Source organism: Calliopsis andreniformis, chromosome 5 (assembly GCF_051401765.1).
Source record: "Calliopsis andreniformis isolate RMS-2024a chromosome 5, iyCalAndr_principal, whole genome shotgun sequence".
Lineage (NCBI taxonomy): Eukaryota > Metazoa > Arthropoda > Insecta > Hymenoptera > Andrenidae > Calliopsis > Calliopsis andreniformis.
In genome coordinates, this window is record NC_135066.1 from 21,852,763 (window position 1) to 21,875,719 (window position 22,957).

Here is a 22,957-nt window from a genome sequence, read left to right on the forward strand (position 1 = left end):
ATAATAATAAATATGGATATTCTGGTTTAATATAGGAAAAAAGAGAGGGATTGTTATGCTGGGTCGGAAGTGAAATTAGTTCATATAGATCGAAATACATGTTTTTAATTAGTGGAAAGATAGAAAATATTATATTTTGCTTTGTAATTGTTATTTATATTTTAAGTTGTTTATAAATAATCAGCATATTTTTATAAATTGTTCAATTAATAATTCATATTCTCTTTTATATTTTATTAATTCCTGGTATAAGGTTTTTGGTCACTGTGGGGACATCCCTGGAAGTCCTAACGAAAAGTTGACCGTCGCGTCGTCATAGGCAATGGTCACGTTTGACAAAGAAATGTTTTATGACCTTTGCGACTAGGCCTCGAATAGGAAACTTCGAGGGTCTGCAAAATGTCTGTTTTCCGTACGTCAGTGTCTTCCAGTGTCAACACTCTCACCAGTACCGTTTTTATAATTTAGTCTAAGTAGCCAAGGTGTTTTGAAGAGAAGCGAATTGTATCTAAGGGCAGTCCATCCTAAACGTTTTCGTCGATAACACACGTGTATTCACTTCGCTGAATAATAAATCTAATCTAATAACTTTAATATTCCTTCAATGTGATTGTTACTTACTTCATTTTTAAGTAATAAGATATAGAAGTTTTATGTTTTATATAGAATTCCACTTCAATTATTTAAAAATGTGTTAGACAGATGTAAATTAAGTACGGAAATTGGAAGTAGAAAGAATTCCAACATGTCAATATCATCTGTAACAAAACATTTCAGAATATTAGTGTGGTAGTTACGTAATTTATTTCTGATTTTAATCTAAACTGTATTCTTTGGAAAAACCTAAACTATTTTAAATGGTCCTTTAAAATTTGGTGATAATTTTTCATCAAACCAGGTTTTGTTTGCTTTTGATGTATACATATTTAATCTCCTACTTGAAAGTATAGAAGATTAATATTTGGATCGTAATATGTTTTACTTCTGATTTTTGAGCTTATCAAATTGTCTCTTGCAGTTCTAAAAGATGTGGTCATTCGATGAGTTAAAGATTGAATAAAATCATCATAAGTATAACGAAATTGTGATTCTTTTGTTATAAAGGAAGGTGAATATGGTTTATGACCAAAGAAAAGTTCATACGGAGTATATATTATGTGGAATCGACGTATTATAACTAAATATCGCCAACTGAATGTACACGTCTCAATTTGTGTTGGTTTAATAAAATGATTCAAATAATCCTTAAGAGTTAAGTAATAGCTTTCTAAAGCGCCATTGGTTTGTGGATGATAAGGTATACTTGTTAAGTGTTTTGCTTTGTAAACATTATTCAAGTTCTTATTAAATCCGACGTAAAATCTGCTTCTTGATCAGTTTTCCTGACTTAATCAGAGAACCCATAACATCGAGTGCTACTTTTTCGAATGGTGATTCAGATGTTGATGTAATTTCCATTGCTTGCTTAGTAGGTTTAAAATTTGTTTTGTTTATTTAGTAAGATTGACGTACCTTTATGTATTTCCTAATATCAAATTTCATACTTGACCAATAGTAATTTTCCTTAATTCTAGGATATGTTTTGTGAAATCCAAAATGACTCGCTAACTTACTATCATGTTTTTCCTGTAAGATTTTATTTATCTCGTCTTGATTATTAGGAGTAAATTTCGTTGTATTATAGATTTTTATTATATTATTGGAAAATACAAACTTAATCATATCTTAAAATTGTTGTGTTCTAATATTAGTGGGTCTTGTTGAAGGCATTAATATAAATTTGTCATTATTAATTAATTTTTTTTTTAGAAGAGATTCAAAAATATTGTTGTATTCTAATTTATCAAAATGTAAACCCAAAGGAAACAATAAATCAATTGTTTGGTTAGTGTTTTACAATTTAACTACTCCATTAATGTTTGGTATAATACTTGTGACATCAAAAGAAGAGCTAATATAATCTGCATAATCATCATTTTCGTTTAGATCTTGTGAACACATAACTACAATAAGATCCGTAACTTTTGTTAATGGACCATGTTCTTTATCAAACACTATTACTTATAATGAAATTTAATGAAATCCTGATACATTGGTTCTTTTGAAATTATATTTATAAATTCTTGACTTTTTGGTAATAAATGAGATAGACTACTATCGTTACACTTCTTCATTCGTCCTGGTTTGTATTTTAAGTCATAGTCAAATTCATTGAAGTCGCTACCAAACTAATTTTGAGGTTGGGTTTTTGCAGCTAAATAACCATTGTAATAATCTGTGATCAGTATAAATTGTAAATTTACGGCCATATAAATATGGTCTAAAATGTTGTACCGAATTAATTATTGCTAGCAACTCCCTTTCTCAGTGGAATAATTTTTTTCAGCATTATTTAATGTTCTTGAATAATAAGATACCGGCAAATCTTGTTCATTATGTAATTGAAAAAGAGCACCACTGATGCTAACATTCGAAGCGTCAGTAGCTAATAAAAACGGTTCCGAGGAATTTGGATATTGTATTTAGACTTGTCTGAAATAATATGTCCAAGTATTCACATGAACGTTGCAAAAACTCACATTTGTCAGGTTGCAACTTTAGATTATTTTTCATGAGTCTAGTGAAAATGTTTTCTAATTTGCGATTGTGATTCTCAAGTTTTGAACCACATATAACAATATATGATAAATATAGACAAAATATTGTTTATTAATTAAACCTATCAAAACAGAATTGATGAGTCTCTGGAAACAAGCATGGGAATTTTTAAGCCTAAAAGGCATTTTTGTAAACTCATAGTGACCGCTGGAGTTGTAAACGTAGTCATTGGTGTATTCCTTGGGTCTAAACAGATTTGACGAAGCACATTGGCAAGGTCAAAATTCGTAAAGTAATGTGCGTGAACTAGTTGATCCAAAACATCTTCAGCGTTCAGAAGAGGGTAAGCGTCATCGACTGTTTTCTTTTTTCTTTTTTTTTGTCTATAGTATGTTACGATCCTCTTTCTTTTTTCCGAACCATCGAGTTTCTACAGTACAACCTAGAGGGAACTCGACCATGGACTAAAAGTTGATTTAATTATTGCCTGCTCTAGCATTCTTTTGATTTGTTTGTCAACTTCATTCTTATGAATCTCTAGATATCGATATGATTTTACATATATTGGTTGTTCGTACGTAGTATTAATTTGATGAGAGGTTGCGAAAGTACAAGTGAACAAATCCATTGATAAATGAAACATATCGTTACATTCCTCACAAATGGATTCGATCGAAGAACATTTTTCCTACTTTAAATGGGACAAACGAAGATTCTGTTTTAAATTGTCTAATCTTTTTCTTAAGATATTATTACTTTCCTCCTGCGCTAACTTATAAATTGTTGCTTGCTTAGACAATAAATTTATTGGAAGTTCTTCATTAGATTTATTAATTATTTTGATAATAGATTGTTCCGAACAGAAACAACAGAATTTGGTATTCTAAGACAATTACCTTCAATTAATTTTGTAAAAAATATAACTTCTTCTTTAAAAGCATGAGGATTTTGAACCTTTATAGGAATTATTGTTTCTGTCCCTGCAGTGATTGTAATAAAATTATTCGAAATTTGAGGTGTATTAAAATTTATAGGGATCAGAAAATGAATTGAATTAATTGAAAGTGTAAGACTTAAATAATCTATCCTATCATTATTAGTTTTTAGAAAATAACTTGAATATTTAAGTTTTGTGCGAATTCGTTGACGCTTTAAATTACCTGTTTTGCTGTTTATTGGAATTCAAGGACATGATATTAAAATAAAGATCTTAATTGAGCAGTGATAGTAAGTAAATATGTATTATAAAGACTTCAAAATACAATGACAATATGCTTGAATAGAATATGAATTGAAAGAAACAGTACCTTCAGTTAGGTAATCCAAAGTTAACAATAACTTCTGAAGATTACTATTGCCATTAATTTACATCAACCAATAAAGAAAACCAAATTGGAATCTATACGAAATGTTTAAATTTAAATTTATAGAAACTCTCCCTTGTAATCTTATTATGTCCTGTCTCTCTATTTCTCTGCTTTTGCTGTCTCAGAATCCTGCTCCAGGGAAAGAAGACGCATACTTATTCACACGTTTGATTAAAAATGAGAATAACTTGGAATCAGAAAAATAATAAAATCTAAAGAGAAAAATATTAATAAAGTAATAATACATGTGTATATATGTATAATAAATGAATTTATTATTAACAAGCTATAAACTAAGTGATTTTTACGTGAGATGAAAGTCTTTTGCACTTTTAACTAGTACAAACTCTTGTTTAATACAACTCACGGACCGATCGACACGCACCTCGCGATTATTCATAGAAGAGTATCGCAGATTTGCGCGTCCGGAAGCATCCAGAGTCAGACCGCTCCGATTAAGGCGTAGCCTCATTGTTCTTTCTCATTAGCTAATGAGGGTGAGATTTCAGCGCTCGATGATCCGTGATTGGTCAAGTCAAATCAGATCCAAGAGAAAGAAACGTGTGCACCTACGTGTCCATCTGCCTCTCGGGTACCAAGATTCCCACGCGGTGCTCATATCCATTATAGTTTTATCATTCAAACAGAAAATTAATATTCATACATTTCAGAAAAATCACGAATGTCAATGCAATACATAATTAATTTTTAATAATTCTTCATCAGTTCGAGTGGTTCGCAATTTCATACTGATTATATACACATCACCGAATGTACAGTTTAGAATCGATAAGCCGAAACATTATGTTTCCTTTCAATATTCTAAGAAACAGAGAAACTATCAACATTTCATTACAAATATATGCATGAACTTGGTAAAGATTTTCCACAACCTTATACATTACCAAGCTACTTATGTTACATTCATCTGTTGAGAGAGTCCCTCCCTTACATATGCATTTTACGTTGACTTTATAATTGCATTCGTAACAGTTCCGAAATTGTACTAGTTATTACATGTGTCGATTATTTATGTGAAGGTACTATTGTTTAACTGACTGCAACAGTATAATAATTTTGGTGACACAATTTTCAATCCGCTCGAGATGATTCTTACGGCGGTATGCACTATCGCGCCACGTATTCGCCGAAGGAATTCGTAAACTATTTTATCGCGATACGCAGTACTCATACTAAGATGAGAGTTTAGGCTATGGACCACCTTGACGACGACAGTTCTAAAGAAGAAGAGATAAATCTATTGCGTCGATAAATGCATAGCATATGTGCTGAACTAGGAAAACTCCACAATGTAAATGCATCGTTGAATCACATCGCTCTATATTACAAATTTGTTCAAATTTGTTCAGAACGTAACCTTATACTAATATATTTATATTTTTTTTTTATTATATAAAGGATGACATGATAAAAGAACAACAAAAGATTTGTACATATAAGTTAAGATTTAATAACTCAATTTAATTTTTAGTATTACGACTTAGAATTTAAAATTACAATTGAAGATTTAAAATTATGAATTAAAATTTTTAAATGACTTAGCATTTCAAAATTTTGATTTAGGATTCTAGAATTATGATTTAAAACTTACAATTAGATATAGGATAATTTACAAGGTTGCAGCATTTGAAAAATACTTAAAGTTTGGTACTCACAATGCAATTATGCTTCATCGTTACTTTTAATCTTTTGAAATCCAAATCACAGCTGGTTTTGAGTGTAATTCCAGAAATATTCCGCAGTTATGAAGTTAGTTTCCGTCCATACCTCAGTATTTCTTAGTTTTCAATTGTCTAATTTGATATTGATAAGTTAAATTGTCACTCAAATCAGTAGAGAATTATTAATTCTATTTATCTGACTGATAAATATAGTGTCAAGTTGGATATTCCACTTCTTTTACCAATAAAAGTATGTGGTATTCCAACATACAAAATTAAAAAGACTTTGAAAAAAAAAACTTTATTTAGTATTCGTAGACTTGTGTACAGCACAATAACCAAGCTCAATTTGTCGACCGAAAAATTCTCTGAACAAAAGGTACGCACTTAGACCATACATGCTACATGTACATGTATACATGCTGTGTATAGAGAATCCACGAGTTCGGTTAAGCAAAGATAATTGACCAAGTGTGACGTTACACTTGGACAAAAGATAGATAATCATTCAAATGCATCCGACGCTGAGACGCTACTGGACGCTACCAACCCTCACAATCCACATGAATCTACGAGCAGCTTGTATAAATTTAGTTTTGAAATAACTATTAATAATGGTGGGAATCTATTGTTTCAAAGACTGTAAGGAGAAGCAAAAGAGTGGTGCGAACATATGCATATTTCATATTTAATCAATTCAGTATGTTTTCTGAATATTAAACATTTTCACACGTTTATTAATGTTGAACAGTAAAAAAGCTTATCACGTTCGGAACATCGGTGTGTCACTCTTCCGAAATTGCAGATATGTCATACTAGCATAGTTTATACATCTTGCGTGTATGACGTTAGGTAGATGATTTTATCTTTGCCTAAAGGAAATTATTTGATGCCGTGTCCATAAGTATGTATGGTTTAAGGGTACGCAGAATTAATCCTACTTCTAAGGAGTGGGAATACCACATGGTGAAAAAAGATTTTAGCTCGGGGTTTAAAATAGCCTGATTCAAGCAATTTACGAAAGTGCAGACCACCGGCTAAGAAACGCTTCTCTAACGCAAAGAAATAAGATTCTAGCAGAGTATATTTCCAACACAATCTTGTCAAGCCAATTCGTATCAATGATTACCTATATTATCTTTTATTAATTCTAGTTGCCTGTATCCGTCTGCAATTGCAATTTTGACATAAATAAAACTTTATACCGCATTTCTGCGTAGTTGTAACCTAGATTTTGCATACAAAAGACAACTTTCTTTTCATTTTTCTGAAGATATCCGTATCAGCGGACGGGACAACACCAATTCGATCTATCTGGACATCGAGCTAGGCGATTCACCGTTCACCCGTCCAGACAGTCCCGAAAGCTGTTAGTTCCGAATGCTGCCAATATACTCTTTCAAGAATTTTCGGGTATTTTTGATCATCCTCAGAATCTTCTGACTCTGCGACACGTCTTCTCCATTTATCTATCCTGTCAGGATTTTCTCAGCTCTGTTCGCATTCGAGGCGAGCCTGCCTAGACGCGACTTTAGGGATCGACGTCGGCCAAACGTGTCAATGTAATCGAAATGTGTGTGTAAGCCTTATATTATTAAAATATGTATGACAAATCGAAAATCAAAGTTTATATAGAATATATTTATCTATATACAGAAATGGTATCTAAGTCGGTTTCTGTTATTATTCCCAAGATTTACGTATTCCTTTAAGAATAACGTTTATATGTATTTTAAGGGAAAAATACAGAAAGATCATCTGTTTCTTGTCCTTTCTAGGTACATATCCCCCTTAATTAATTTTTCGCTTACACATGACAAACTCATAAGCCACTGTAACAGATACTATGATTGTGGCAGAGGTTCATCAAATATTCCATTGCAGAGGGTAGAGTGGAAATGGCACTATCTCGCGTAGAGGAAGGTTCAATTAACTGAAAAAGTAACGCTGTAAAAAGGTCTTTCTGCGATACACATTTGAAATTGTCGGAAGATCGGGAGCTTTGTATCCTAATCTATTGATTAAGTAGAGATCTCAAAGGAGATAGTTGGTAGATATATTTCAAATCAGATTAAATGCCGTCTCGTTATTTGTGTTCAAAGGACTCCATTTTCTAATGGTTAAGTAAAAATACTGTATTCTAGTTACACATTCTCGGTCATTTCCCGTTAGATACATATATAGAATAGGTTTATACGTACCCTTGTCATATTTGAGGATCGTTCTGTCATTTTCTCTTTTCCCTATTCTCTTTCCGTCCTTTAAACCTCCTATCTGTATCTGTCGATTACAACTATCTTGCCAAAATGAGGAAAACCGACGGTACAAATACGATCTCTAGGTCTGATAAGAGTTATAGTGCTCACTTCTTGGCCCGTTTCAACGATCATCATGTATCAAGATACATGACAGAGGTAAGCTTCGGTTAGTTGTTGAAAATCCAGTCTAATTGCTGAATTTTAATTGGAATAAATAGAAAACGTTTCTCAGAGTGATAATGTAGTTGTTATATTCAGGTAATTCAATACACCATTTGCAATTCATTTTCATTTTTGAACGAGTACAAAGTTTGAACATAAAAATTATAGGTAGGTACACTTTAATCTTAAAAAAATTACTTAATCTGAAACGAGTGGAAAATAATCAAAAATCAAGATTAAAATCAAGATTTAGGCGCGCGTTATAAGATTTATAGCACCGAAAGTAATAAAATACTTCAAATAGTGTTCGCTCAATTGTTATAAAACTTGTATTTCCCAAATCTTGTCGACGCATACAGTAGTTACTCTATTTCTTGATTTCAAAAGGAGAAACACTATAATATTAAAAATCTGCTGAATAAACTGCTCGTTGCAATATCTTCACTTGACACTAAAAGTAATATTTGAACTAAAAGTATCCACATAACGTAACATTTTCCAGAAAATATCAATATATTTTCAATAAAATATTGATAGATATATTTTACTGAAATAGAACCCATCATTTACTGCCAAATTTGTACCTAAATATAGTTTACAATCTTCATCGAGTAAATTTGGGATTATCAACGTATTACAGTTAACAATATTCAGGTATTAACTAATCGCTTATGCATATTGCAGCGTTCTTGATTAAACATTATTTAGCAAGTAAGTAAGCGCAAACAGGAATATTACCAATTATATTTTGTTTGTTATGATTAATATCGTAGCACTCAAAAGTGTTCTGCAAGATCTCAAAATTGCTCTTAAATATCTTTATTAAAAATATACAAAAGTCTGATTCCTTTGTATAATTTCCATTTATGTTCATGTTGTATCTGTGGCTGTAAGGTAAAATGTCCTATGTCACACTTCCTAAATATTTGAATTAAGATCTTAATTGAGATTTACAATATAGAATATACGTTCTTAGAAAGAAGAAAGAGTATTAAAAGAACTTTTTTTTTAAATAAGGGTTCAAGAACGGTATTAAAGTTGAAAACTTTATACGCCAATATCTCGGAAATAAAAATATGTGACACAAAATACGTCATTTTTCTTCATTATAACCTTCTGCCATTTCTTTGGCTAGTATCGGATGTATATCCAATAAATTATAATGTATATAAGTAATGTCAAAACGATGAGAAGAAGTCTGAAGCTTTTGTATATTTAAAACTTAAAAAATAAAGTTACGATACGTAGAAAACTGGAATACTGTTTTCAAACTCTTTGCTTCTAATTATTTTATAAAGCAAGGATATTAGAAGATCTAAAAATTTGTCAACCAAAGTTGTAACTTTACGTTAAACTTCTTCTTAACGTTTCGTGATTACATGCACTCTATAAATGCTTCCAAACAGTTTCTGTTTCCCACAGTTTGATGAGTTCTTTTAGAATTCAATTCAACGAAACTCCTTCAGAGGGTTCAAACATGAACTTATGTAGAATTTACCGATATATTCTTCCTGAAACCGTTCAAATAATTTTCATCAAAAGTTTGAACAATTAAACAGCAACTAATCTTGTTGACGTTATTTTCAAACAGAAAACTGAAATGATTAACGGATCTGCAGTTTATAAATGTTCAGAAGTATGAGTACGGGAGTAATTCGGGAAGTAGAGATTCGTTTCGTGTTATGTTCGCGGAAAAGAGGCCAAATGTTGGTCCTCGGGCTGTAACGATATTTGTGCAATTTAGTTGGATAATGGTTGAGAGCTGCTTGTTAAAACAGAGGTTGCAGAGTCACGAGATACTTCTGAAGTTTGTTCGAAACGCGGAACAATAATGTTAAGTTAATTCAAAGCAATTAAACCAAGAGATTACGTGCTGGAAAAGTTGAAATTGCAATCAGAGATGACTGAAAAAGCTAGAAAGGGAATGTTACGTTACACTTACCTGTGCACCCACAAGACCAGCGCGTAATCTTGGAATATCTGTGTGACTCCAGTCAGATCTGGCCCAGGGATCAACCCTGCCTAGGTCACTGCTCAGATTGACCTCGCCCAGTTGATTGTGTACGAATTTTCTGACGTTCCAGGGCAAATCGTTGTGCCTGGGGAACAAAACGATAGTGAACTTTGAGATATCTGAACTAGTGATGTATAAAACCCGAGTTGTTGAAATTTTAAAACACAATCTTAAAATCAAGCTGAGCGATGACTCTGTTAAGGACTTAAGCTTTAACAGCTGAAGCGGCGAACACTAAAGGTTCCATTTTATTTTAATAACACTACCACAAACTATAACACTTACAGTACATACATCTAGACTAATTATCAATAATATTATTAAAAATTGACGATGGTCGAAAATAAATAAAACATTTTTTTCGTTGTCAATAACGATTATCAATAATTAAAAGGATTCTCATCACGCAGTAACAGTTAACTCGTAATTAAAGTAAATTTTCCCAACTAATAATAATGTTCATTTATAACCAAAAATTGTAATAGTTATGGTTTTTACTGCATCTGAAAAGTAATAATACGTAACTTATGGTGTTTGGCTTTACAATTATAGAATTGTTTAACATCCGTCTACTTGATTGAAATGTTATAAGATATAAGATAACGTTGAACAAGATGAACTTGAGAGCTTAAAATTCCCCTTCTATTCTACCTTGGCTGTCATTGTACAACGAATCTATATAGCTACTGTTTTATGTATAAATTAATGTAGCTTTTATTTTTAAAGTAGAATTTCCTCTCATTTATTCTTTATTTTGGGAGAATAGACTTTGAAAACGGACATGCAGCTTCAGAGATATGTAATACTGATTCAGGACGTTGACATATACATAGATTATAGTTGAAATCCTGTTTATTCGAAAATTTCATTAAATTCTCTGACGTGAATTAATTTACTCACATCTAAGCGTAAGCTATAAACAGAAACTTATGAAACCGATGGTACTATTCTTGTTTTAATTATGTCTAAGATTAGACTAGGTATAATATGTATATGAATAAACAGGGTATTCCAGCGAACACTGTATAGTACGTTATTTCCTAAAGTATTAAAGATAGAAAAAGAATTGTCTATACAGAATTGCATGGTTCGAAGCGGCCAATTTATTAGCGAAGGCGAATTTTTTGTAACATTATTATTACATGAGATATGACGGTAAAGTTTGGTTTTTTAAATGGAACTATACATTTTTTTACAGATCTGTTGATAGTGTGTTTCAATATGAATTCAGCGACGACTAATTTATATACTTTTTTTAATTAATTTTCTTGTTATTGCGCCTACAAATTTAGTGATTTTCGTCGGAAGAAAACCTTAGTATCGGTTTCAAGGGATAATGCCTTAACACGTGCAATTTGTAAATCTGTAAGCGCAATATCTCAAAAATTAATTTAAAAAAGTACATAAGTTAGACGACGCTGGATTCGTTTTAAAACACACTATCAACTGATCTGTAGGCAAATATATAGTTCCATTTAAAAAACCAAACTTGACCATCATATCTCATGTAATAATAATGTTATAAAAAATTCGCCTTCGCTAATAAATTGGTCCCTTCGAACCATGCAATCCTATATGAACTATTTTTTTTTATCTCTAATACTTTAGAAATTAACGCACTGAACAGTATTCGCTGGGACACCCTGTATATGTTCTGCACAAAGTATTTAGGATATTTTGCTTCATTCTAGTATTGTAAAGTTTCTATAACGTTATAATGGGTGATCATATTACCATAGTCAGATGAAATATATAGTTTATACTTTACATGGAATTAATTTTAATAATAATAAAACGTAGCTTCTTTTTTAATATATAGATAACAAATTTTAATATATTTTGATATGCCAACAACATTGTTCTATTTCTTGAAAGTATACTTGAGACTTATTTTTATTTGCTGATTTGATTAATATTCGTTCAACACATTTATTGAAATATATATTTAAAAAAGTTTTTAATAATAATGTGTACAAGTTTTAACATCTTTGTTACATTTTATTAACCTCTTGCAATACAACTTAACACGGCAAAATGTGCTGACTCATTATATTCACGTTTGGTCCGAAATTGTAACCGCGAGTCAGACTCGTCATTATACGCGAAGGGGTTAGGCATATAGCAACATTGATTGTACGAGGGCGGATCAAATATAAACGAGATTTTTATTTCTGTGCGCGTAAGTTTAAAGGGAACGAGCGGCCGCTTCTAGAGTGCATTGGTAGTGATGCCTGGAATGGAGTAAGCTGGACGTTTTTCGGTTCAGATAAGTTTGGCGGTAGTGTTTACAATGTCAAAGCAAGAAGTTCACCGCCCAGTTGCGCAACGTGTTATCATTAAATTTCTCACTTATGAAGGCGTCAAACCAGTGGAAATTCTGCAAAGATTAACAGCACAGTTTGGGGATCAGCGACTGTCAAGGGCTCGCGTGTTTGTTTGGCATAAGAAATTCAAAGAAGGACGTGAACAGGTTGAAAATGTGGCACATGATCGCCGTCCTCGAACCAGCATTACGGAAGGGAATATTAGTATGATTCGTAACCTTCTTGAAGACAGCTGCAGCTCTAACTTGCACAACATTACAGGAAATGAGGTGGACTTCACTAGACCACCTTCCCTACAACCCTGACCTATCGTCCTACGATTTTCGTCTCTTTGGACCACTTAACACATTCACGCCGGCGTGCATCACCGGCAGGTCACGCTTGAACATGTAATAATCGTGCGCCGCCGGATGAAGCGCAGCATGAATTTGAGGGCCGTCTCATAGCGAAAAACATGAAAATTGGCGTCGGCGTGAACGTGTTAAAGAAGCACTTGGAGGGCAACGATTCCAAGACGATGCGGCGGTGGAAGCCTTTGTGCGCAATTGGCTCCTGATACAGATCCCTTCGTTTTACGATGATGGAATAAAAAATGTCCCAATTCGCTGGGAAAAATGCATTGCCAAAGCAGAAGATTATGTTGAAATATGATGTGTACTTGGCTATTTTATTATACCGAATAACATTATTTTAAAAATAAAGTCTCATTTATATTTGATCTTCCCTCGTAATACAAGTTGTTTCATTTCAATTCAATTTTCGTTCAGACTGCGAATAAGGAATCGTTTGTCGTGATTATAATAATTTCATCAGTCACTGTAAATAGTGTAGGCTTACCCATCGATCAGAGGCACTTCAGTGAGAATCCTCCTGATCACATCCAGCCTCTGCTGATGCGTCACAGGTGCGGATTGTAGAAGCAACGGTAGACAAAGTCCTCCGAGAAGTAAAGCTGCCACTAGGAGGAGGATGGGCGCCAGTACTCGGCATCTTCTACGAGGATTCTCTTCCCTGCGATCTTTGCTGCTACCGCTACTAGGAGAATCCTCGCACGGTGGGGGAAGCCGCACTGTGCCGTTGCACGGTGCTACATCTGGCAATTCTGTTAGGCACGTCGTCTAAAAGCAGAAAATCAAATTTTAATTATTACTAAAATTGCTTAAGGTTTCAGATAATGCAACGATAGAGGTTATCTCAATCTATTTAGGAGTCGATCGAGACTACATCATCATTGATAGTATTTATTCGAGAAAACTTTTTTAAGACTTCATAAGGTCATTTGAAGCAGCCAAGGGGGCAAGAAGGATACTTCGTAGGCTCCGTATGAGCCTGCTGTGTTATTCTATTTACGAATTAATAACAAATTTCTAATATTGCAGATATATGGCTGAGAAGTCGGCAAATGGTATAAAAGCAAGACGAGTCCGCACTGCTTACTCCATCCGTCTTCAACTTTTGTCACACGATGTTACAAACAACGATTAGTAAACGTGACTGATTCGACTAATAACGAAGATGCGTGTATTACCAACATAATTACAAAAAAAGAGCGTGATAGTACTAGCATATCCGACTCAGAAATAGATAGAACGTAGGGAGGAAATCATATTAAAATCAATCGGATTCATATTTCTTCTAAGTAACTTTTTTCTAGTTTTGCATAGTACTTAAATACAGATATGTTTTCTATTACCCTCTGTAGGTCTCTGCATGACAACTTATACTGTTACATACGGAGAATACTTTCCGTTACTCTCCCAAATATTCAAATCTCTGCCTGTTAAAAGAAAACGCTTTAGCACTTTTATTTTTTCATTATCCTAATAGGAGTGCGACTCCGAACAGCTGGGTAGCAACCACGACGCTGTATCAACTGTGAGAAATTTCCTTATATGGAAATTCTAACGAATCTCCACTTATTTTTCAGCCTATATAAGTCCCGAGATTTTAGTCTTAGAGGGTTCAGAATAATATCGTCATGATGACAGTCAAGTTCATCAGAGTTAGTTGCTATTCAGTTAGATCGGTCTAAAATTCCCTTTTGAGTCTACAATTTAACCTTATAGAATTTGCAAGTCGGCATAAATTCTATCTGGCAATTTCTACGACCACTCTGTACGTGATAACACTACACCATAATCTGTACGTAAAGAGTGATTTTAGTATATACGAAACTATTCCTTGCAATTTGACTAAATTGTTTCCCATTTGAAGTTGACAGATCCCTCACGATACAGCTTAATCGCTTAAGTTGTATCAATTAATAATTAACAAGTTACGAGGCTTACTAACATTTGCTTTGGCTCTCTGATTCCACATCAGATTCGTCCGCATGCCCTTACTTCGAAAGAAAATTGTATTTAACCTAGTGGCTACTCGATTTATTCGAGTTTGTCCATGAAAGTTAATCTATCCAGCAGCTATCTGATTTTACATCAGGTTCGTCCTCGCCTACAATAATCCATTAATAATCAATTAATAATTAATATTAATTAAACGTACTGAATTAAGAGAATTCATAATTAATTATTTCACACAAGTTTTACAGTTTTATTTATTGGAGAGACAAAGTTTTTTGTTTTAAGTGATATGATGTCAATATGGATTATCTGTAATACGTTACATATAATGGAATTTGACTTACAAGGGAATATCAAGAAGTATAAACCACCGATTTTGATAAAACTTGGCAGGATTATGGAATAGTCAAAAATATTCAACGTGTATTTTTTTATCGGCTCAATTTCATGTTAAACGGGTGAAAACTATCCCTAAAGTTGTGCGTGGAAAATATATTTGACTTAATATCTCGGGAACTATTGCGTCTAGCGAAATGGCGTACATAGAGCAATTGCATATTTTTGAATATTGAATCCTCCCCCGTAAACAGTTTTTGAAAATATTAATTTGTTTAAAAAATACATCTAAAAAGCAGTATATTTTTGTTGTTTCCGCTGACTAAATGTTGATCGATTTTTTTACAAATTTATACGTGAATACTATGAACCAGGACACAAGATATTGATGGAATAGAATTTTGAATTTTTGCACTATAAATAAAATAAAACAATCCTGGTTAGTAAGATAAAATAGAAGAGGGTGAACTCGATCCGAGACCGAGCATCGTCAAGTTTTCGTATAAATTTCTCTTGAATGTAAATTCGAAGGCCACCGCTAGCGTTCAAAGTTAGTTTGAAGGGATAGTTGAGACAGGACATGAACGAGAATGGGCGATTATCGTCCATTACTGGCGATTAATGGAGAACAATTAACGATCCACGCTAGCGAGAAATTAATATTGCTGTTTTTATTCCCTCCCCTACCATTTTGTATGCTCCCTGGACGTCTTCCTTTCTGTTCAATGCTTTTTTTTGCTTCTTTTCAGATCAAACATGTACATTGCGAGACATGATCGACAGATGCACGAAAACAATTCTTACCTTTCTTTTTTGGTAAAGAAAGATCAGCAAAGATTGACCAGCTTAAATTGCTTGCTTTTCCTCTTTGTTTTGTATGTTGTATGCTTGTATTGTTGTTTATACGTTTGTTTGAAGATTCCTGTATGTTTGAGGTTGTCAGTTTATTAGTGACTATGTATTTTTTATCGTACGGAAATAGAGTTTTCTGTGAGACACCCGGGTAATTATCTTAGATGACAAAGAAAATATTTTTCAAATAGATCAGAACTCTGGGATGTGAACATTCTTTTTACAGCGCACTTAATGAACTCGATATAGAGTTTCCATTTTGACATGTTTTAATCACTGTATTGGGAATATTGAATTAAAATATATTCAGTTCACTCAGTGCAGATAGTTCAATTAATTGTATTAATGACGTAACTACGGATCTTTATGTATTTATGGAAATTTTAAATGAAAATCAATTTCAAAATTTAGAATAGGGCACCAAATTTCCATTTAATTTCTATTTAGTTCTAAATTGAATTTTATGACAACTTAATACACCTATTTCCTGTTAATTAAACTGTGAGTTGCATTTATCCTAATTTAGAAAATAGTTCCAAATTTTAACATTTGGCCAGGAATGTAAGTGGTGTTTTAAAGTACCTTCAACGCTTAAAAGATTATGTTCTAATTATTAAATATAAATTAGACAAATACAGTGTGCCTTCAGTGGGTTGTTTCCTCAACAAAAACACGGTTCGATGTGAAGATTGGACTGATGCTTTACCAGAAAACCTAAATATTTTAGTAACAATGTAAGTCTACCTGGGCCGTGCAGTCACTGTTCAGTGGGACTATGTACACAGTCGTTCTGTGGCTTAACTTCTCGACAACTTAACTTATATGCATTTATACATTGTGAACATTTTACAAAAATGCTGGCCTAGGTAGCGCGTAATAAGGGCAAACAGTATACCGCAACTAAAAAGTTTATGAATTAAAATTGTAGTGTGGCCAGAGTATCTCATTAAATTCAATTTAAAAGTATTTGCCTGGAAATAGGTTTTTGCAATCATTAACTACGTAAATTCTACTTTTTACTTGATTCTACTTAATACTACTTGGTATCACATACCAACTTAGAAAATTATACACGTAATGGTAGTTAAAAGAAAAGATCGATTTTTGACTGTAGAATGATAGATTGAAACTGTGCAAATTCAAAGTTAGGAAGGACTTTGCATTACGATTATAAGCGGGATTTATAACTGAAAGCAACATACGTATTTTAAAGAAGGATAGCAATTTTTATTAACTTTTACAGTGAATATTCATTTAATATTTAGTTAATAGTTCACGTTTTAATTCAGTAGAATTATAGTGGTTTTATGTTATTTATTTCAGATGTTGAATCTAGATAGAGATTTCTGATCTTTACTGAAATTGAAACGAGACAGGCAGTTCAGTGAAGGACACTTCCTTTCGCGCTTTTCCTCCCTTTATGTCACCACGCGTGAGAACGCATACTATGGCATATACGTATAATACGTGTAGGAGAAGAGCCAATATCGTGTGTATATGTCATACAGAGTGTGCTCACGTGAAAGAAGAGGATGTCCTTCACCGAATTGCTTAACTATTTTCGATTTTTTAGTATTACAGATGATGAAGTAATGAGTAAGATTCACGTAATTTTTAATAGTCTACTGTGTCGATACAAATTCATAATTTTGAATCAGTCTGGAATTTTCATCGTGAAAGAAAGTCATTTCTGAGATTTTATGCACTAACAACTTGAATTCGTTTTTTTAAAGCTAAGAATAAGGCAAATGAATAAATAATATTAACAAGACAAGAATATCTCACTGAGCTTGTATAGAGACAACACTGTACTTGTATCATTTCCCATCCATTAAAGTTCTACGTTTAAAAGATTCATACATTATTCAACTAAAATAGAAGAGAAGGGGCGATATTATTTCTGAGATAGTGTTCCAAAGTGAATTTGACAAGCTTCAATCTCTAAACAATACTATAGCACAAGGGGTTAAACCAACTTTTCTAGATGTATAGTAGTTTATTTTAAAACGTGATTACTAGATTGTAAATATTTATATAAATTCATATTTCCATAAATATAATTGGAAGAATGGAACCTAATTCAACATTCACAACATTTATTTTATTTTATATTTTTGTATTTTTGTACAACTGTATAGATTTTATACGAGTACACTGTAGTGGAACACGGTTTATTATATTTCAGTTTTCGAAAGATTGACTTGCAGCTGTCGAGAACTAACGTAAAAACGTTTCATTGATCTCTACAAGTCAAAATTGATGTCAAATGACTTAATTAATTTATGGCGCAAACGGGGCTCGCCAGATGTGTAGTGCCCTACAATAAACCTTGGTCCACTCTGCGACAATTCGGCGAGTGTAAAGCCTGTTAAGTCGTAATTTGAAAAATACAGTATTTTTCCACCTTTTCTTTACTTTAACACTCACGCTAAGGATGAGTTAGTTTGACCAATTAGAGTCATATTTTAAATTTCTGACTCCATCTCAGCTTGAAACGCCTTCCACTGTTGGGTTTAAAAAGGCTTTCAGTACGAGGTAGTAGATGTTCATAATTTACGAAAGAACACGCACGATAATAAACAGAACTTTTGTCAAAAGTAGTCACTTTTTAATTACTAGTTACCCTTACGTAACAACACCTTTACATACTGAAATTTTCCATAAATGCATAAAGGTTTCAGTCTATTAATTGCAGTAGATAATTTATTAGTTTCATTTTGTGAGTAATCAATTTGATAATCAACGAGCAATTTGTTCGAAGATTTCATTATGATGTTTGACTGTGACTAAATTAAATTACAGGATAATTTACGAGATTACGGAGCACTTCATAATCTGATCGTCTAATTTAACGATGCGGTTATTTTCGCTGCGTTAATACTGCTGCTAGCATCGTATTTGCAGTAATAAAGGAATACTATTATCATTTTCAGCCGTGTATTAGAACAATGTGCGTTATGCATACACGCTGCCATCGAACAGAGGAATGTAATATGGTAAGCTTTGTTTCGTACATGGTTCACGGAATGTAAATAAAGTTTACGCACAGTTTCCTTCATTATGTTTCATTGTAATTACGCAAATGTATCGGGTACATTATCCATTGCTTGTTTAACGTAGTGAAAATCCTCGTACACTCTTGAAGGAAACTTCATTTAGGATTATTTCCTAAATTATTGGATAGTTCAAATACCGTGACATACGAGTTTTTTTATAAAGGAGTAACGTACTTATACATAATAAGCTTAAGTATCATTTATAGTTGATGTCTTACAAATCAAATTTTAGTTTATAAGAATAAGTCAATTATAAGAGAATTTGTTTCAATGAAATTCTGCTCAATTTACAACATTTTAATATGTTTCTAATACTTGGGAATCATCTGCAAAATAATAAATGACTAGTAAGATTTAAATGCTTCAAAAGTAGACAATAATAAATTATTTGTTAAGTAAACATGACCGTTAATACATGGTCGTATTTATATTTAGGGAAGTACAACTTTTGCATGTTGCAAAGGGCCAATTTAATGGACAGAAGTTGTTGATTCTCTATCAATTATTCAAAGAGCAATCTTTCTGAAAGTATAGTGCTCGAAAGAAAGCAGCTATTGACTCGGTATTAGTTAGGAGTTTAGAGTTGTGAGAAATTCATTTTTAAAATCAGCGTCAAGTGAAGTGAAAGAATTGTTTCAAGGAAATGTAAGTACCTATACCACCGAGCTTATGTCGAGACAACACTGTAAGAGACATTTGTGAAACTACTTTTCCAGTGACTAATTAATATGCTTGCGAGGGTATCATTCCCATCATCAGTAATCGTAGATACCCACACACAACGCACAGTATATTATTATTATCAACGGGACAAGTTTAGTATACACAAAAAATGACTGTACTATGTAATAGGAACAAGAAACATGTTGTATATTAGATCGTTGAGTTGTGCTTATTTAATGACGAATGACTTTACGCCAAGTGTTCCTGAATATAAAAGATTGATTACATTACCCTCCAAACGCTCTATAAACGTGTTGCAAAGAGGAGAGATACAGAAAAAAGACGACAAAGAGTAAAGGTCAGGGGTTCCGATAATACTGAATAAAAAATCTACTAAAAATAAGGGGCCAAGACAGTTTTAGAGAGGCAAGAGTTCAGAGTTTGATTACTTTTCTGTGGGCATTTTTCATAAATGCTTCCTGGTCTGAAAGCTGCTGCGGAGTAAGCAGTGAGAAGAGAGAAGATAGCTTCTCAATGGGAGAACGAATGCCTTGAACAGAACACCGCTAATGTTTTATGCATCTTTCGCTCTCAAGTCATGGAAAATGCGAGCCAAGAAAGTCAGCTTCGGTAGTTTCACGCCAGTTTCTTCGCATAGCTCAAGCTTTTGCTTTTATTTAAGAACAAAAGTCTTAGTTGCGCTCCCGTGGCAGAACTAAGAATTCGCTGGAACTTGGGGAGCAACGCCCACTACTGGATCCTTTCATTCGCTTTTGCTTCACCTTGGTTCCTCAACTTCCTTTTTGTACTGCCATTATTTCTAAAGCACGTCCTAAGAAAATCGGCTCAAATGGAAGCTGCACTTTATGTTCAAATCGCCAATAAAAGTCGCCGCGATAATCGCGCGCAAGACACGATAATGACTCGAGTCGACGCTCAAGGAAATTAGATCACCTAACGGTGACTTCCGAAGAAAATGCGATTTAAATTGTGATTCAGAAAAAAGTATTAGCGAGAACCTCGCCGAGGCAAAATGAAAATATGTATAGTGTCGAAAAACTCTATATTATTGAATCCATACTACGCTTTTATCTTTAGATTTAGATCATACATACCTAGAGTCAACACAAACTACTGTTGAAAGTGTAATAAGTTTGTAGAACGAGATGGAGTGTAAGTAAGTATATCCTCTCGTATATGATATTAGAAAGAAAAAATCGAGAATGGTTAGTCAAACCATGCAAACAGAGGATTGAAATTTGATATTTAAGATTCATAAGATTCTAATTAAAAATTTATTTTATCTTCACTTTAATACTTTCTTCAAATTTTTATTCTTTTACATGTTATAGAAACGATTATTGTAATCATGCTTTTCTTAGATATATTATTTTTAATAAAGTAATACGATTTATCTAAATAATACAAAAAATTTGATCACTGAAAAAATATGTACAGGCTTACCGCCCTGACGTTAGGAGAGCATGTACTTACTTACACTCTATCTCTTTCTACGAATTTGTTACACTTTCAACAGTAGTCTGTGTTGCCACCAGGTATATATGCTTTAAGTTTTTATCACACACTTTTTTAACCTAATCTTTATCTCGTTCACCCTTCAGTTAATCTGCAGACTTATTGCAACATCGTTTATCTCTTTATTACGAAATTTTAATACATTGCTTGTATTTAACTTTTCATTGAATTTGATTCTTGCTAAACTGATTCGAAATTAATAAATGAAAGAATAATTTTCTAATTCAATATGAACTGATATCATTAAAAAATAGTTGGTATACATTTATTTTTTCAATACTAGTAAGAAAATTAGTGAGTTTAAAGGTGGTTAGTCCTAGTAAATGTATCATGATTACGACTTGAAAATTTCAGGAAAATTATGTCGAAAATTAATTTTTAAATGGTATGTAGAAAACTGTTTTAGTTTCCACAAAAATGGCAATAGAATTATTTCATATATTAGAACAATAAGTTATACAAGCTAACTAAAAACAGTTAGCTGTGCAAAATTGAAAACAATGCAAATAAAAACTGAAATTAGACATAAATTTATGTACAGAATTAAAATTGACATAGTTTATCCATTCTTGAAGCCTAATAATGCTACTGGAATAAATGTTAGTATTGCACTTTACTACTTTTTATTCAAACAGAGGGTTTATATTTGTAAAATTATTTTTGGTTACTTTTTTTCAATTCCAAAGTTAATTTTCAATTGAATAATTTTGCGATGAATATTAAGTACATGTATTTATTTATAGTCCTCATCTTTTTTAGTTAGTTTCTTCCACAGCTGTAATTCTGCAGGAATTTCGTGAACAGTATTAAAATAGTTTTTTATAAAATATCATCATTAGCTCGTTATTATTGCTTGTAAATTTTTACAATCAATGTTAACTAATTCTATTAAACAATACATTAAAGCAATGGTTCATGTATGAGGTACAGATTGTCGGGTTGTAAAGTGTAACAAGTTATTATCAGAAATTAATTACAACAGAGATCACAGTAAGTAGAGGTTTACATGAATATTGTAAATGTAAATTATGATTATGTTAAATTATCAATAAAGTGATCCTTGAAATTCTCATTAGCCATGGTAATTAATCTTTAAGTAACAATAAGTTCATAATTATTATCTTACTATTATTATCAAATAATATTTTCGAAATCGTATATCACAATCTCTATTTCTTGTTTAATAACTTTTTTTATTACAGAAAAAATTGGCGTTCAATATTTGAAAATAAAATTTTTCAATTACCTATAATTCACATTTACATATTAATATATTTAATTAATATTTTTATCAACGTTTCATACGTTTATTAATCTGCTTTTAATAATTTATAATTGTATATTTAATTAATGTGATGGATCATATTGTTATGTCATTAACGATTTGATTTATTCACTTTGCCTGGATTATTATACTATCACGTACATTGTGTTTCATTTTTTAGTTGTTAATTAAACACAATTATAGTAATCTATAATCCAGTAACTGCAGTGAAATTATTGGTATTGGAAATTTTAGGGGATACTCTTATTACATTTCAAAAATATTTCAGAATATCTTTTGTAGGAAAGTATCACAAAAATTTTATCAGCCAAAGGTTTGCTACGACGAAAGTTAAAATGGTCTACAGTAGTTTGATGTACATGTACCCACTATTTCTACGTATACATACATACATACAGGGTGTTCCGTTAACTTTTAACCACTTTTTTCGGACGCTTCTACTAATCTAACGAAAAAATATTTCCAACAAGTTTCTTAGTATCTATAGTCGAGTACACGTTGAAGCAAAAAATTTCAAAATTCTT

General features: G+C 32.3%; 1 protein-coding gene across 1 annotated transcript in view; it reads right to left on the reverse strand.

Moving 5' to 3' along the window:
• LOC143179325 (dipeptidase 1) overlaps positions 1–22,957 on the reverse strand; it is a 418,835-nt gene that overhangs the window by 230,587 nt on the left and 165,291 nt on the right. Inside the window, exons 3-4 of the mRNA XM_076378510.1 lie at positions 13,243–13,523; positions 10,010–10,166 (exon numbers count right to left, since the gene is read on the reverse strand). Of these exons, the coding sequence (XP_076234625.1) occupies positions 10,010–10,166; positions 13,243–13,523 (438 nt within the window). The remainder of the gene's footprint in view (positions 1–10,009; positions 10,167–13,242; positions 13,524–22,957) is intronic.